The sequence below is a fragment of the Rousettus aegyptiacus genome, unplaced genomic scaffold (genome assembly GCF_014176215.1).
Source record: "Rousettus aegyptiacus isolate mRouAeg1 unplaced genomic scaffold, mRouAeg1.p scaffold_m13_p_10, whole genome shotgun sequence".
Classification (NCBI taxonomy): domain Eukaryota; kingdom Metazoa; phylum Chordata; class Mammalia; order Chiroptera; family Pteropodidae; genus Rousettus; species Rousettus aegyptiacus.
The window spans coordinates 99491913-99509326 of NW_023416285.1; the positions used below are offsets into that span (position 1 = coordinate 99491913).

At 44.0% G+C, this 17414-nt stretch overlaps 1 protein-coding gene across 12 annotated transcripts in view; it reads right to left on the reverse strand.

Moving 5' to 3' along the window:
• ZMYND11 (zinc finger MYND-type containing 11) overlaps nt 1-17414 on the reverse strand; it is an 89042-nt gene that overhangs the window by 3652 nt on the left and 67976 nt on the right. For 8 of the 12 annotated variants that reach the window (XM_016151773.2, XM_036228253.1, XM_036228249.1 and 5 more), the window contains 10 exons: nt 15255-15332; nt 14574-14666; nt 12363-12450; nt 11746-11801; nt 10573-10650; nt 9569-9687; nt 5456-5663; nt 5006-5074; nt 4059-4331; nt 3568-3753 (listed from right to left, as the gene is read on the reverse strand). In XM_016151773.2, coding sequence (XP_016007259.1) covers nt 3568-3753; nt 4059-4331; nt 5006-5074; nt 5456-5663; nt 9569-9687; nt 10573-10650; nt 11746-11801; nt 12363-12450; nt 14574-14666; nt 15255-15332 — 1248 coding nt within the window. Of the gene's footprint in view, nt 1-3567; nt 3754-4058; nt 4332-5005; nt 5075-5455; nt 5664-9568; nt 9688-10572; nt 10651-11745; nt 11802-12362; nt 12451-14573; nt 14667-15254; nt 15333-16175; nt 16532-17414 lie in introns of those variants that run through there. The other 4 variants (XM_036228247.1, XM_036228254.1, XM_036228250.1 and 1 more) reach the window with 2 other exon arrangements.

Genomic DNA, 17414 nt, shown 5'->3' on the forward strand with positions numbered 1-17414 from the left:
TGAGACATTTTCCAGGTCAGACCATATGTCAGCTCACAAATTGTCTCAATGTATTTAAAAAGCTAGCTATCAAGCAGAGGATCTTCTCTGACTACAATGGGATCAAATAAGAATCAAAAGCAGAAAAGTAAAACTGCAAAATCCACAGAATTAAGGAAATTAAACAACACGCTATTGAACAACCCAACAGGTCAGAAAAGAAATCACTGGGGAAATTAGAAAACACACCATATTGGAGAGAACTCAAGGGATACAGCCAGGCTATGGTCCCACAGGGATTTACAGTTGCAAATACCTCCCTTAAGAAAAGAAAGATCTCAAATCAGTAATCTGAAAGTCTACCTTAAGGAATGAGGAAAAACAAGCTCGCAGAAAGAAAGAAATAATAGACAATAGAGGAAAAAATTAATTAAAACAGAAAGCTAGTTCTTCGAAATGATCAACAAAACTAATAAACCTTTAGCTCGATGGACTAAGAGAAAAAGACAAAGGACTCAAGTTAATAAAATCAGAAATGAAAGTGGTGGGACCTACTGATTCCACAGAAATAAAGGATTGTAACGGTGCCCTATTAAAGATCACACACATTAATCTGGATAACCTAGATGAGACAAACAAATCTCTAGAAACACAAAATCTTCTAAAACTAAATCACAAAGAAGTAGAAAAGCTGAATAGACCCATAACTATTAAAGAGAATGAATCATTAATCAAAAATCCCCCAATAAAAAGAGAGGTCTGGACCGGACAGCTTCTCTCGTGAATTCTACCAAACCGTTGAAGAAGTAATAATACCAACCCTTCTCAACTGTTCCAAGAAACTGAAAAAGAGAAAACACCTCCGAAGCTGTCTGAGTCCACCAAAGCCAGACAAAGACGCTACAAGAAAACTATATATCAGCCCTTGTGAACACTGGGATAAAATTCTCAACAAAATACTGGCAAATGGAATCTCAGCAGCACATTTAAAAGACTATACACCATGACCATGGGGGTACATCTCTGTGTAACACATGGACGGTTCAAATGAAAACTGACTGTGACAGACCACACCAACACGGTAGTGTAAGAAACACCGCGTGATCATGTCAGATGCAGAAAAAGCATCTGACAAAATTCAACTCCCTTTCATGATAAAAACACTCAACAAACAGGAATAGAAGGAAATTCCCTCCACATAATAAAACCCGCGACAAGGTGCCCACCCTCACTGATCCCCAGGGAAACGCGAGTCACACCACAGATACCACCCACCTCACACCACAAAAACACAAGTGCTGGTGTGATGCAGGGAAAGGGGACCCCTGGTGCACTGCTGGTGGCGTGCAAACGAGTGCAGCCGCTGTGAACGCCGTTTTCACAATGATGTACGACTTAATTATAGTACAAGAGTAATTCTAAATCTTTTTCCAGTCTGCTAGAAATGACATGACGAGCAAAGCAGCTTAGAAGGGCGAGTCCCAGCGCTACCAACCAGGTTTGTAGTCACTCTGTCTAACTCATCAGCCTCGAATTCCTCATCTAAAACAATGAGTATGAAGCAGAGCAGGATGGCACTGGCGTAAAAGCAGACACCGCATCGGTGGAACGGCAGAGGTCGCCCAGAAGCAAACCCACACACATACGATTGATTAATTCATGGCACAAGCGAAGCGGTTACGATTTCAATAACTAGTGCTGGGGAAACCTGGCAGCCACAGGCCAGACCACACACAGGCAACTGGACCACTCTCTTACACCAGACACAAAAATCAACTCAAAATGGATCCAAGACTTGAATGTAAGACCTGAAACTATAAAATTCCTGGAAGGAAACATAGGCAGTTAAGTTCCTAGGTATCAGTCTTGATTTTTTTTATTTGACACATAAAGCAAAACTGAATGAGTAGGCACATCAAACTATAAAGCTTCTGTACAACAAACAAAACCATCAACAAAACGAAAGGGCAACCTGTGGAATAGAAGAAAACATTGGCAAATCATGTATCTAATGTCCAAAACATAAAGCAAGCATACAACCCAACAGAAAGAAGAGCAAATGAAAAACGGGGAAGGACCTGAATAAAACATGTCTCCGAAGAAGACATTCAGAGGGCCACCGGATACATGGATGGATGCTCAACAGAACTAATCATGAGATGTCACCTCACAGCTGTTCATTTACACAAGCGACAAGGGCTGGCGAGGATGTGCAGACTGGTGCGGCCTCTGCAAAAGCAGGGTGGAGGCTCCTCACAATATTAAAAACAGAACTACCATGTGACCCAGCAGTTCTACCTCTGGGTATTTATCCAAAAAAAAAAAAAAAAAACCAAAACACAAACTCACCCCTATGTTCACTGCAGCATCATTTACAACAGCCAAGACACGGAAACGACCTAAGTGTCTGTCAGTGGACAGATAAAGAGGATGTGGTACGTGCCTACAGGGGACTACTACTCAGCCACAGGAGATCCTGCCGTGTGTGACGACGTCTAGACCGTGAGGGCGTTATGCTGAGTGAGGTAAGTCAGACAAATACTGTAGTGGTGCCGCCTAGATGTGGAATCGAACAGGAATACGAGTGCCAGGTTCAGCTACTTGATGAGTGTGCTGCGGAAAAGCACTACTGCGATTCCTTAGCACAGCCAGCTCTGCCCACTCCCTCACTCGCTGGCCCTGGTCTCTGCGTGGAGGCACCATGACAACACTGTGCTTCCCTATGATGAACACACCTTAATCTCCATCTCGTGAATTTATTTCATCATCTGGCTTGTTATCTACCAACTTATCCCCAGTCCTCTAAGTTGCCGAGTTTCCCTTTCTCTTGCCAAATCTTTTGTTGTAACAGCTGCTTCCCTCGTAAGCATTTGCCTCACATAACCTCAACGACACTTTTTGGACGTAGTCTGAATCGAATGAACCACCACAAAATTCCCCATGATCATTCATTTAAACAAACCAAGGTGTGAGCTTTTGGGAGCAAAACTTTTTTCCCCGCCAATTACTTGCAGTCTGGGCAATGTGTGTGCTCAGAAGTTTCTAATTGAGTGGGAGACAAGAGTCACAAACAGGACACAATGAGCTGCTGCTCAGAGTCTCAGCAAAGTCAGAGACCACTGAGATGTTACTAGCATAAATTAAAAGTAGTCAGTTTTGTCAGCAGAATCTACCGTATGAATGTTAAGAGCAGTGAAATTCTAAAAACTCTTAATTCACTACTGTGATACCTACATCTGTAATTTCACGATGCAGACACCACCTATCAGGAAGTACCAGGCAAAAGTCAGGGCCAGCCAATTTATCTAAACTGAGTATTTGCAGAGATGAAGAAGTTCTATCAATCGACCATACTAAATACAGTGTGTCCTGACTGTCCTGACCCCCCTCCAATGGACCAACCCTGAGCCATGCTCAGCGCTGTGGGGTCTGGAGCTGAGAGATTACGGGGTTTCAGTAAAATTTTAAATTAATGCTGACACACCTTCACATTTGATCTGATTTCAGGAACAATACGTGCACATGTATCTTCCTGGATTGGTCGTCATCATGTCTATTTTCAATAGTCAAAAACACACCGCCACTTACCCACTGCTTCTTCTTGGTCTGAGAGATGAGCTGCTTGTGCTGGGCCGCGAGCTTCTTGATCTCCTCCACGAACTCCTCCTTGCACTTGTCCTTCACCTGCTTGCACTTTCTGTCCATCTCGCCCTGCATGTTGGCCATGGCTTTACTCACAGCTTGTCTTTTCTCTTCTTCCATTTCAGAACGCAGCTGAAAGAAAACCAAGTTAACCCACAGTACATCAGCTCATGGCTGACAAAGGCAACCGACCCTCGCGCAAGCCCAAACGCCCAGTCTGTACCGACATGACGTCAGCTCTCCCCTTTACTTACTAAGAGCTGCGCACGTTCACGTGACGAGAGTACTACTACTGACCGAAGTTCTACAGAAGATCCTCTTTTACTGTATTCCTAAGTTTTGGAAAGCAGCTACCTGGCTAACACCTGAGTGAAGGAAGCTAACCGCCGGCTCCCCAGGCCCGGCTCAGAGGGCACCACGCGGCGCGGGCCCCTCACCTTTTCCAGGGCTTCTCGAACGACTCTCTCAGTTTCTCGCTTGTGATCAGATTTCATGCGGTCTTTGAAGTCGTTGAAGATTTTGGTGTACTTGTCATGGCACATGCTCTGACACACTCCATCACTGGCGGTCTGGGTGCTTCGATGCAGCATTCGTGGTGAAGAGGCACTTAACTTCTTGGTCTGAGTTGACACGGACACTTTTTCGATTGGCTGGGGCATGGTGGGGATTTCCTGGCTGGAACTCACGGCTTCGGTTTCGGGCTCTGGCTCCTAGAGGGAAGGCAAGCGCCTGGGTGTGAGGCCGGTTCGCGAGCAAGCCCGCCAGGGAGGAAACACGGGCTGTGCGTCGGCGGCCGCACGATAATACTGCTGTTGAAACCCGTGTGGCTAAGACGGTCAATTCTGTGAGGTGTGTGTACTTCACCACAATAAAAATAAACCAAAATTGAAAAACCCGGGCAATTAACAGCTACGATAATTCTAAATGGTGACTTCTTTTACAATTTCCTTATGTACTAATACTGTAGTCTTTGCTTTTAAAATAGACTAACCAAAAAAAAAAAATTATAAAATTATATAAAATGTAAAAGCACTGACTTACAGTGACTTCTTTAGGCCAGGCTCAGCTGCACCTGGTCTGGCAAATGCACGGGTCACATGGGCTTAGCCACAGTTCCCTCCAGCTTTAAAACACTGGTCTAACTGATGTATTTTTAACAATGCCAAGAGAAAGTATCAGTTTCAGGAGGTGCCGCCAAGCGGCCTCCCCACTCAGCCAGACCGGCACTGTGGGATCAGAAGGCTGGGCTCAGACCTGGTTGATGTTATCTGATTGACAGTAATGCCTTTCACAAGGTCACATGATGAGCAAATGTCCTGATCATAACTTTGAAAAGTTATTTACTGTTCCCTGTCACGTGGACACTGTGAAATGCCCAACTTACTTCTTTTTTGGGTTCCACACTTTGATTACGTCGTCCTTTTTTCGCTCTTGGTTCTTGAGTGACCTTTAGCTGTGGGCAACACAAAAGTAACAGCAGATTATTCTCGACACCAGGAAGCACCTCTCTGCTGAACATACTAGCCAGGGACCTGCAGGTGAGAAGGACCTTGCTCCGTCGGACGAAGCTGCGGCCTGCTCACCACCCTATGGAGAGGAGTCTGGAGGAGGCCGACGCGCCTTGGGGGTCAGGGTGGTGTCCACACCCTTTGCACTGACTGCTGAGTGGGGGTCTGTGGGTGCTCACCGTCTGTGGGACTGGGTGCTGGCTTCCTCTGCACAGTGCTTTTACCAGTGTGTGGATGAGGGGAAGGAGGAACATCAAACTTGCTCTCACCGTGAGTGTGCTAAGGGGGCTCACAGCCAGACCGCGGCCAACAGGCATGCCGCTCACCTGCTCGTTGCTGGTGGAGGAGATGCTCGATTCGGCCTCCTCCTCCCCACGGTCCTCGTTCTTAGACTTCCAGAACCTTCCCTCACGAAGGAAGCGCTGATGCAGTTCCAGCTCATCACAAGCCTTCTTCCAGCCCATACTGCGCTTAACATGCAGCCGGTGGACGTTGACTGTGATGTCCTGAATGTTTTCAGAAGGAATCCAAGCCCTGGCAACATTCAAAGGCGTCGTCAGAAACTGACAAAGGGGTGCTGGACTCCATGCGTTGTAAAGGACAATTAGCGGCAATTCCGATTTACTGAGGCTGTTAGCTAAGGCTAGAATAAAAAACTCTCACCAAGCAGAAAATGCACCAGGTGAGGTGGCTTTTGTTTTGTTCAGTCACCAAAGTTCTCAGAAATGGAATGATTCACAAATCCCTCGGAAGTGTTCACTGTTTTCTTTAACGACCTTGAGCAAGTCATAGTTTATATGGACATTCAGCCTAAGTTTTTAAAAATATTACCTCCTGTTGATCTGGACACTATATAAGTTATTCAAAATCTAGCTATTTGCAGATCAGAACTACCAAATCATCTGAAAATGCCGAGAAATTTTCATTAGATGCATATGATTTGAAGGCATCTAAAAACTGCCACCTAGTAAGCTGTGTGTATGTCGCGTCCCTGTTCATTAGCTGAACCACGATTAACGAGTAGGGAAGTGTTTGTATCATTCACCAACCAGGCCACTATGAACACAACTTCGAGTGTCTCTGAATTATGTGTGATATGGATCTAACACTATAGAATAAAATGCTAAAAAAATTCAAGGACGTTTTCCCGGGCACTAATCACTAGACTGGATTTAATTAGCATCCATCCAGAACGTTGCTGACTACATGCCAGGGGAAGGCGCCGCGCGAAGCACGGGACAATGAGTGGGACTGCTCTCACGTGGGACCCCCTCTTTTGACAGCTGGGCAGGTGCTGTGCAGGACGGGGAAGGTAAGCTACTAATTGGCGGCTGGAGCCCAGTGAGGGCGCTCACAGTGCCTGATTATTACAACAGCACTTCTGCATTCCTCGCATCTGCCTCTGAGGACCTGGCACCCTTGTCAGAAAGAACAGGGAAACCGCATGCAGTGTGGCGTGCGGTCAAGGCGGTGCCAGGGGCTCTGGAGAGGAAGAGGCGCCGTCTGGGCTTGGTCTTGAAAAATGGTGAGATTTAGACAGGACCATATGCAGGGGAAACCCCAGGCAGACGGGGCACCACACGTGAAACAGGAAGATACTAGAGCACAGAACACAGGCTGGGGTACAGCACTGTGCGCGTGCACAGACTCACTCGTCTCAGTCTCCCGTTTAAATGCTCGCCACCGTTGTCATTACTGGCTCAAAATAAGCTCCATAAACACCAGACCAATGACAGCTCTGAGGGGATCTTAGCACATTGCGGGTGCAGAAGCCGCAGATACATGCTTCTAACCTGTTGTAGAAGCTTAGCTATTTGTGCTTTACGATTTAAAAGCATATTTTAAATATATAATAATCCTCATTGTTAAATGATGATAGCTAAAATTGTTAAATTTAAACTGCCATGCAAATGTTTATACATATTATATCAACGGTGGCTCTTCCAACATAAGTGCTTTATGAGAAACCAAAGAAAAATAAGCTCTGAAAAACTAAACGCTCATGCAAACAGTGCACAGGAAACTTTTCTTGTAGAAGAGTCCTTGCCACTAGATGCTGAATAAGTATTATAGTCTCTCAGTCAACAAATATTTATTGAGCACCTGTTATGTACCAGGCAACACAGTATTTTAGTTCACTTTTTAAAAGCAGTGGGTTTTTGAGAGAGGTTTCCACGGCACGCAGTGCTGCCTGCCTGGAACAAACTTGTGAGAGTATTTTCCCCTTAACTAAAAGTATCTATCCCTTGAATATAATAAAACTGATTCACATCTGTTCTTAATACGGGGCCCAATTGGTGGTTAAGGCTGCACAACAATGTACATGTACTCAACACTGATGAACTGCACACTTAAAAGTGGTCATGTAGGTTTAAAAAATACATATATGCTCTTGGTGTTAACATGTTGCTTAAGTGATTAGCATTCTTAATTATAATTTAACACAGATATTAAATTAGAGGGGGGAATATTCTAATATGATGGAATATAATTTTTAAGGTATGTCATCATCAACCATTCGCTCTCTAGAGATCTTGCAAAGGAAAAGCTGAAATAGTAGATCTTTATGTTCTGAAATAAAGGCCTTAGAGTCCCATCTGCCCAGAATATTTTAGATAAAATCTTCCAGGAAATAAGTTTAAGGGGGAAAAAAAAAAAACCCTCTAGAAATGTAATTTTGTTTTAATTCTCTCTTCAGATGACAAACTTATTCTAAGGACCCAGGTAGATTAGCTCAAATGTCCTTTTAAAATATTTTCTGCGTAATATATTGAATGACATAAAACAACTCAATAAAATGTCACTCATAAAGACACTATGAAGCTGTTTGGAAATTGATGAGAAAATACAAGTAAAAATTCTGATAGTTATTCTCACCTAACTGTATGGTTTTGAATTCTTGTTTTTGTCTAATTTAACTGTGTTTTATGTAATAAAATTTAAAAAATCGGACTTTCCTCTGCTGTTTAAGTCTGTTATAAGGCTAACCTGTGTTAAATACATGCATGCTCCAGGCCCGGCACCGTGCTTAGGTCTTTGCACATAAAAATCCCTTTGAATCTTACAAACTCTTATGAGTCAGGTGCTGTGGGAGGCCCCTACTGTACAAGTGAGAAGACAAGGCTCAGGGAGACGGAATAACTTGTCCAAAACCAGAGCCGAGAACGGTGGCACCAGGGCGCAAGCCCACACACGAGCCCGCCCTTCACCGGCCTGTGTGTGATCGGTGCTGGCTTCACTGGGGAACTGAAGCACACTGAGTGTGAGGTACTGAGCGTGTGACTCTAAAACTGCCACTTCACGAGCATGCGATCAGAACACTCATTCTGTACTGAGTCATGGTGTTGTCATGCAACTAACGTTTCTTGCCCTGAAAGCAGCGACAGCTGAGTGCGCATCAGTGAAAGAGCAAAACTACGTTTTCTAAAATTTACACTATTCACTGGTTTCTTGTGACTTAACTTGTACTGAAATTGAATGAAGACTACGTAAAACTTCACCATGGTGAGAAATGAAGTCCCTCATTCTGTAGCTTCTCTTGCAATAACAACTACACAAGACACTCAGGCCCCAGGCATGACAGGAGACACTTCAGGGATTGTAAATTTAAATGCTTGCACAGTATGACTTTTTGATCCTGCAGCTGACTATTGGTGCCTTCCCCCCTCTAATTTAATATGTGTTAAATGAAACCCCCAAAATCACATGTGAATTTATTTTTTTCCTGCTGTGGCTTGATTAGTTAGGCTCGCCAACCTCTGAGTCCTGTGGTGGTTCACGAAACTTGAATTCACATTCTCAGAGCCAGTGCTGCTTCACCTCAACGAAGCAGCTAACTATAATTTCACAGTAGTAAAGTTCAGCACGCTTTGTGCGAAATACTCAACTATGTAAACAGTTTTATAGCAACAAAAGCTCTGCATATTTTATCACAAAAATGTAAACTTTCAAGCTTTGCTATCTACAAATACATTTCCCTAGCAACAGACACTTTAAAGTTGAGCCTGGAAAGAGTCTCTCCCCATGCATATATAACCCTTATGCACACGTATAAGGCATTCATCTACATTCTTAGATCTCAAGACTGACCCTCTCTTCTACTGAGCTGATTATTTTTGTCTATGACTTTTTAAGACACCCTTGAAAAGATGGCTGAAATTGCCGTGAAGTCATTACAACACTATGAAACGGACACATTCGAGATCCCTTCCCCTCCACTGCCCGTTACGAATTCGATCCCAGCATTAACATGCATCTGATTCGCCAGTGTCAGCCACTGAAATCGTCCTGTTTAGCAAACGATATCTGTAATATACTTAGAGATACGATTTAAAGAAATCACTGCTAGTTAAGTGTCGATTTGTTTCTTCAATTTAAAAAACCTTCATGCTGTTTCTCAGCGGTTCATCTATGACTGTCACACACAGGGATGCAATTACCTTTGGTGGTGGTGACCGAAGAAGCGGACGTCAACCTGATTGTCCTCTTTCTGCATGACTTTGGCTGGCCAGAAGCCAAAACCTTTCATTTTAGCCCAAACCAGTTCATGATTAGGTATCTGTAAATAAAATGTTTTACCTTGCCATATTATTTTTAAAGTAGTAAATACAAGTCTATCATTAATACTGAACTACTTTAGTCGAATATAATTCATTATTTTGAAAATTTCTAACTCCTAAACACACAGAATTTAATGGGATTAATTTTGCCCTCCCCCCCACACACACACAAAAAAAACCACCACCAAAACAAAACATTGAAATCTGCATTAGAGCAGGAATATGGACCTTCATTTCTCAGAGAGTCTAAACAGGAAAGGCCTCTCTCCTGACGGCCTGCAGCACTTTGGAATGGGGTGGCCCCAAGGCCAAGGGCCACATAGGTCCCAGGGGCAAACGGCAAGCCCTCACTGTGCTTCCTGAGCCCATTAGAAACAGAAGGTGTCAGGCCCCGCTTTCAGACCTACATCATCAGACACCTAAATGTTAACAAAACTCTCAAGTGACTGAGACACACACTAACTTCTGGAAGACTGGCTGTTCTCAGGTGGCCTCCTATGCCCATGCCTTTGGGCCCCCATAACACTCAAGGGCTTGTCAGCATCCTACCTGAAACTGTGTCATTTTAGAGGGCATCACAAAGCTATTAACATACATAAAGCCTTAGGTTTCTATAAAAGAGTGAGAGGAAAGGTGACAATCTACTTCATTATGTAGATTAAGGGTCCCAAGGTTTACCCGAGTCACTCATTTTAGAGTGGGAAATGGATAAGGTCCCATGTTTTTCCCGTCTCAGTTTTTATACTCACTAAATCCATATGTAGTATGATACGAAGAAACATACTTAGGAAGTATTACAATCATTAAGCAAACTGGCAATAAACTTTCCTGGAGTATTGTGCATTTAAAGAAATAAAAAACAAAAATCACAAAATGTCACATACACAAGGGTAGCAGAACCAGTTGTCAGGACGAGCATTTGACAAGTAGAAGCAATTCTTGCAAAGCTGTAGTTCATCCAGCTGAAAAAGAAAAGCAACTACATTAGCCTGCATAAAATACACATGTGTGTGAAATACACAAAACAGATCCATGTAAATTAACGTTCTCTTTCGTGTACACCAACAGCCTTGGATTTTGTTCCTAAGCTTACATTTTTAACTTTTCAATAAATCACACTGGAAGAGCCACCACCTTCCTGTTGGGGCCGTGCCCATGGCCCCAGAGCCCACCCAGAGAAGACGACAAACTTTTACCAGCACGTCTGGGCCGCCCTCCCAGCCACCTGCTCCGGGGCCTGACTGTTCAGCAACTTGAACTAAGGCTCTTTCCTCAGAAAGGCCCTGCCAAGCTGCCCAGTAAGTCACCCCGCCGACAGCAGCCCTCACTTTGCCTGGCTCTCCAAGTTAGTCCCGACTTTCTTTCGTAACATTCTTTCACAGCTTGTAAAGAAACCTATTTTGAGTCTCCCTTTTCAGGACACAGCTCACGAGCAGGAAGCCGGTACCCTGATCATTTTTTCGGTCCTCTTAACACACTGCACAGCATATAGTAGATACTCAATAAACATCTGCTGAATAAATTTTAAAAAGTCAAATTTGAAATTAATTCAAGAAACAAAACTTTTTATAGCACTGACACTTCTGCAAAGATAGTACACGGTTATAGGTTCAAGTGTTGCAAATAAGACCGCACACAAAAAAACCTTCCCTAAACATGTGTTTCATTTATTGCATAAATATGAACTTGGTTATTTGGTCGTTTTTTTTGCCTGTGCGGTCTAGCAGGAACTCGTTCAAAGACGGTAACACTGACTGAGTGCCCAGTTCCACACACGTCCCTGGAGCATGAGACTAATACCCTGAAGGGAGTTACAGGAGGGCCAACAGTTTCCTTGTAGAAGTTACTCAGTAAAGAAATCTCCCCAGGGTAGCTCTGAGAGTCATCTGCCAGAATTCCTTCCCTTCTATTTGCATCATTCCCTGTGTATATCAAACATGGAAATAAAATTGTATTTAAAAGGAAATGACAAAATTTAAATGTATACAAGGCAAGTGGAATTCAGAAATAAATTAACTTGGGATACAGCAAGTTTAATTACTAGGCATGAACAGTACCTCATGACAGGTGTCTTTATAAAGCATCCTCGCTATGTCAGCTTGCTCACTGTCTGCTGTAATTAAACACAGGTATCTATTACCAGAAATCTGGAAACATGAGACTATCAAAATTAATACGGTCATTTACATTTTCAGTTTGACAAAAGTGAACACATGCCATTTAAAATGAAAATACATATTTTAAATAAAGTCCTGGCAGCAAAATAAAATTCTACAAGCAGCTATAACTTCACATCCCACATAATACTAATTCTCTAGGTACAGAGCAGCCTTTTTTCACCTTTAAATGATAGGATATTAATGGAGAGTGGCCATAATTCATCCCAATGGTCATGAAAATCCTCCCAGCTAAGTTTCTGGCTTATGCCTGACACTCTGCTGAGTCGTATTCCCATCATTCGGTGCACTGGTGTTCTGCTTTCTGAGTCAATTCTATCAGCTGCAACTACATTACTAAATATTTCTAAGATTAAACCATAACATTAACATTATTACTTACAGATCACCAAAATATAAACTTTTAATGTAACGTTTTATGAAAGGTAATTCTCAACTTGGAATGTAAATGGTATTAAAAAAAATGCACATGAAAGAAAAGACAAAAAATATTCAACCTCCATAGAAAATCACTGTGTTGTGGAGAAGCAGCTGAGCGTCAGCCTTGAACTCTTCGTAACTTCGGTACTTCCCTTCGTTCACTTTCTGGATAGGGCAAGAAACAAAACGGCACAGGAATTACCGGCGAAAACATCTGTCTGCACTGTGCTAACAGGGTTAGCATGTGGGACACGGCGGAAATTTCCAGAATGACATCATGGATACCCGTGTCCCAGGGTGTTGATGGGCCATGTGCAAGAAACACCCATCACTCCATGCACAGACAGAACGTGACAGCACGGTGCAGTGTGGCAGATCCGACACCCTGCGGCCACCACCGTCCTCTGCGTTAATTCACCACAGTGAACCTGGCAGCCTGCATGTCTCGTTCATTCTGCAACGATGATAAAAAATCCTGCTTAGGTTTGTAAATAGTGAAAGCTTGGGCCAGTGTGGCTGATGAAACTCTAACCATATAACACCCACTGCCGTAACACAGGAGAATAAAGACTGGGGGGGGGGGGGGGGTGGAGAACTGTTAGCCTCTGTGACAGTTTACCGTAATTACAAAAAAGATATATTTACCATTCTGAATTGGACTAGGTACTAATTTAGAAATAATTATAAAATAAAGGCCCAGACGTTCCCGAGGCACCGAGGCAGTGCCGGGGTTTCTCTTACAGTGGAGTGGCAAACATCAAAGAGGTTCCATCACTGGATTCTCCATAGCTTTGCCTTCGGGTGCCAAAGAGAAAGCTCACAGAGGAAATCTGAGAGAGTTGTTTTTTTTTTTTTTTTTTTGCGGGGGGGCGCGAGTTTTTAGAGGAGGTATGACAAAGTTAACTATCTGGCTAGCAAGGAGGCATCTTCTTATCCTACTGATACTTCTAGGAAATACGCTTGCAAAAAGCTCGGCCTCTAATCGCCTCTAAAGAATTCTTAGGAACCCACCTTTCAGATGAAATCTTCCAAGACCCAATTAATTCAGTTACCCGTTCTTCAGGAAGGTTTTTCCCCCAGGTTTGCCAGCTGGAAGTGGCTGCCTGCCTATCACCTAGGGTCGCAGGGCTTCTTTACAAATATTGATATCTGAGCTCCACCCTGAATCTCTGATGGTACTGGGCCCAGGCATGCTCAGGCGCTGGCACTGTCCAGGACTCCCCAGGTGGCCCAATATACATCCAGGTGGAGGACAACTGTACCTCAGATCTCAAAGCAATTTGTGAGGTGTACACCCTCACAGCTTACATTTTGGTCCGGATTACAAGCTCCTGAAAGCATAAAAACCACATCTTCCTCTATTTTCCAAGCGCACGGCCAAGAAACCACCTGCTCATCTATTGTTCTCTGTGGAGCCACCAGCATCACAGTGGGGATCTGGGCAGGTGCTGGGCAGGGAGAGGAAGCTGCAGGGGCAGAGGCAGGGTCGGAAAGGCAGCTGGGGTCATTATTCTTTAGAGGCCTTAGAGTTTAGGAAAAGAGGCTATGCCTGAGGTTGTGAAATCTGTGGGTAGGAGATAAAACTAAAATTACTTGTTTTTAATCCAGGATTTGCCAACTACTTTAAGGCAACAACCTTCATTTACGCTTTTTTTCCATTGAAATAATACACCTTCAGTCAATCTCTGCTGCTAAGGGGACTGGGAAACTTGTAAGATAATTTCAATTCCTATGGTCTCCCTACAAGCTATTAATTATATCCAACCATTTGATTTCAAAATCTGAAAACGACACATAAACTACAGAATTAGTAATTCAGTAACCCTAACTGGAAACATGTCTAAGTGTTCTATTGATTTTACTGTAATTAGTAATTAAATATTAACAAACCCAACAATCCTAGAGTAAATTCAAAACTTTAATAATTTTGTTTTGTTCATTTCGTTGTTTCCCAAGACTCTACATTAGTTCTACATCCTGTTTCCTTACAGAAACTCCTAAGCGCATCTGCTGAAACGAGGGACCAACCTCCAGGTGTGAACTCTACACCTGAACATGGAACTAACCAGGCTACCACACGTTTGCTTTAACCAACAAGTAGGTATCAACATCCACACGTGGCTTAAGGCCAGGCCTTTTATAAGATGACACCTAATCTGCACCAGAGCAGGCAGCACATAAAATTTAAAAGCAGTAGCCCTGGGAGTGGGGGCCACGTCTGCTGGTTTCAGTGACAGGCGGAGCAGGCACCCCGGGCGGAGTCTGCGGCACCACGGAAGCAGCTTTACCTCCTGGATGGTGGGGACGTCGACCGCTGAGTGCACCAGCCTCCGGTACATCGGGTGTTTGCTGTCCTTCCCCTTTTTATTAAGGTCTATAGCCTGAAAAGTCATTAGATACAGCACTTTTAAACATGGCCGGAGACAGACAGGTAAAACATCAGTCTCTAAACAAGGACTTTAGAACTTAATGAAAAAATGCACAGGTACTATTACAGTTTAATGCGGCGACCCTTAAGGCTATGACAGAAAGAACCATTACTTGGGAAAGTTCTGTCTCGTTTATTTATTTTTAATCCCTTCCCTTCTCTTTTTTCACTCAGCCCTCTCCCATCTGATAACCATGGGTTTGTCCTCTGTGTCTATGAGAAGTTCCATTCCATATTGCAAACACTAATCATCAATGAAAAGGATCATTCTGATAATTTTTTAAATGTAAATGTTTCTAATCTGATACAGCTGAAAGAAATGCCTGTTCAAATGCTAAGACGAAACAAAGAAAATCTAAAAGTCCTTTCATAGAATTATTTTCTATACAAAAGAAATACGACAGTAGCGATTCCCACCCTTCATACTGCCCTATCCGTATCTGTTACTTGCCGGTCATTGAGTGTTAAAGAGTGAACCGGACTGAAATTTAACTGCGTGACATGGGAACCCTCACCTCACCCCCTATCCGGCAGGACTCACCCTCTCCTTCATGCGGGAGACGATGAACCTCAGGTATGTACTCAGCTCTTGTTTATTCGTATTCTTCTTCTTGATGCTCTGTTAAAAACAGTAAATGCCCAATATAAAAATCTTTGTTTATATTCATGTAAAAGACTTATACATATAAAAGATTTTAGTATACAAATTTTTTCTAAAAGATGCACTATTTCCAACATCTGACAGAGAAATCTTTGAAATTTGTAGACCAAAAGTAGCAATTACTATAACTGGAATCAGAAGGTATTAAACATTCTTCCTTAAAATGGTTATTAAAAGTCCATGTCACTTACGAGTTACGTGCAGGGCAGTGGCACATGGCCATGTATCTTGTAAAATGCTACTGATCTATTCATAACTCCAATTTCTATGAGTCTGGCCTAAAAGCTAACTAGGTTTCTTAATTTCTCTCTAAGAAAATCTAACATCACATGAAGAAAAACACCGAGAAGCTACCTGTTATGCCCCTTCCGGAACAGCTGGGAGACACGGCCTAACGTTCCCATTTCCTCTGCCCAGGTTAAGACCCCACGGCAGACACGCAGCCACGGGGGGCCACACCGCCAAGGACTGAGCGGCACGCGCTAGTCCTGAACAGTGTTTTCACTGTCAGGCCACTAAGCCACCAAGTTATCACTCCCAAAGAACTCTACGCACAGGAAGTCATCTCCGTACGCTTAACAGGCGGGAGGAAGAACAGACATTTCTCACTGAGAAGCCCTAACCACAGCTTAAGAGAGTTGCTTGTACACGCGCACGGTATCAAAACATCTGCACAGAGTGGACACCCGTTTTCTTAGCTGGAGACCATTTCACAGACCTCGTGTTTAAAGTGACCCCTCCCTTCCACCGCTCACCTGGGTTCTCTGACAATGCACAAACACAGTCATGGTCCCTCCTTACCCAGCTTTGTCTGGCCTGTGCACACTGTCCAAATTTATGCCAATCACAGAGCGGCTCTCCCGACACTGGCCGCACACAGAGATGCTGGTGGAACGCCTTAAAGTGCAGCTGGGCTTCAGCCCTGAGCATCTGAGCGGAAGTTTCTGGGGGAAGGCCCTGTGCTCCGTGTCTGCTTGCTCACTCATTGCTTACTCAGTTCCTCAGGTGGCTGTGACTCATGGCCAAGACCAAGCCCAATGGGGTATTTGTGGAATTTAAAGGGCAAAGACGTTCCCTGGACCTAAGTTTATCATTTTTGGGGGAAGGGGCTTTGATGCGGCTGTGAAAGCTCATTCTGAACAGGTTCCCAGTGATCCTCCCGTCAAGAGACCTGCTCCCTGCCCCTGCGCTGCCGAACACACGGGGAGCAGAGGGCGCTCCCAGGGGGTCTGCAGCGCCATAGCTACTGACACTCCCGGAGCCCGGGTCTGGCAGCGTGACGCCCGCGCAAGCGCTGCTTTTGACAGTGACCAAGCAGTCTGGCAGTCCGATGGGTGCGGAGACGGGGAAAGGCAGGCGGGCCGAGAAGCCTGCTCCGTTCTCACCTCCTGGGAAACCTACGTTCCCTTAAACAGGAAGGAGAACAAAACAGTGGCTCTCAGTCTACACACTTCGGCTACACACTCCAGCATGACAAACATTTCGGTTGCGGTACTAGGACTGTTGATCCCAAATATGGAGCTGATCGTTCAAGCATAAATTTGTGTGAGTTCAGTGATCTACATACAACAGGTCAGAAGTCTTGTAATAGTATTTGTGGGCTTGAAGTTCTTGTAATAGGTACCACTATTTAGGGGGAAAGCGCAGCCAACACTTCATGTAGTGCTGAAATACAACGTCCTCTCCGGAGCGGTGACGGTGGGAACAGGGACCTCACCCCATCTTCCGCCACGCGGCCCTGTCTCTCGGGCTGCTGTGTACTTCGCGTGTGGCAGGAGCGCAGGGCCACCAACCTAGGAAGCACTTCGCCATCCGTGGGGATCTAACCACTTTTGTTTCCAGAGCCTTAGAAACTAAAGCAACTCAGTGTTTCTTGGGCCAAACTGAGGCAGTGTTAGAATCCGAGTGTCAGTCCAGCTAAAATGTCCTAACTAGATCATTCTTTCTTTGAAACAAAAACAATGAAAATGCTTTAAAAAAAAAAAAATGTTGAAAACACTTTGAAACAGCAGGAAAACCCATTTTATTTTGCTTAAGTTT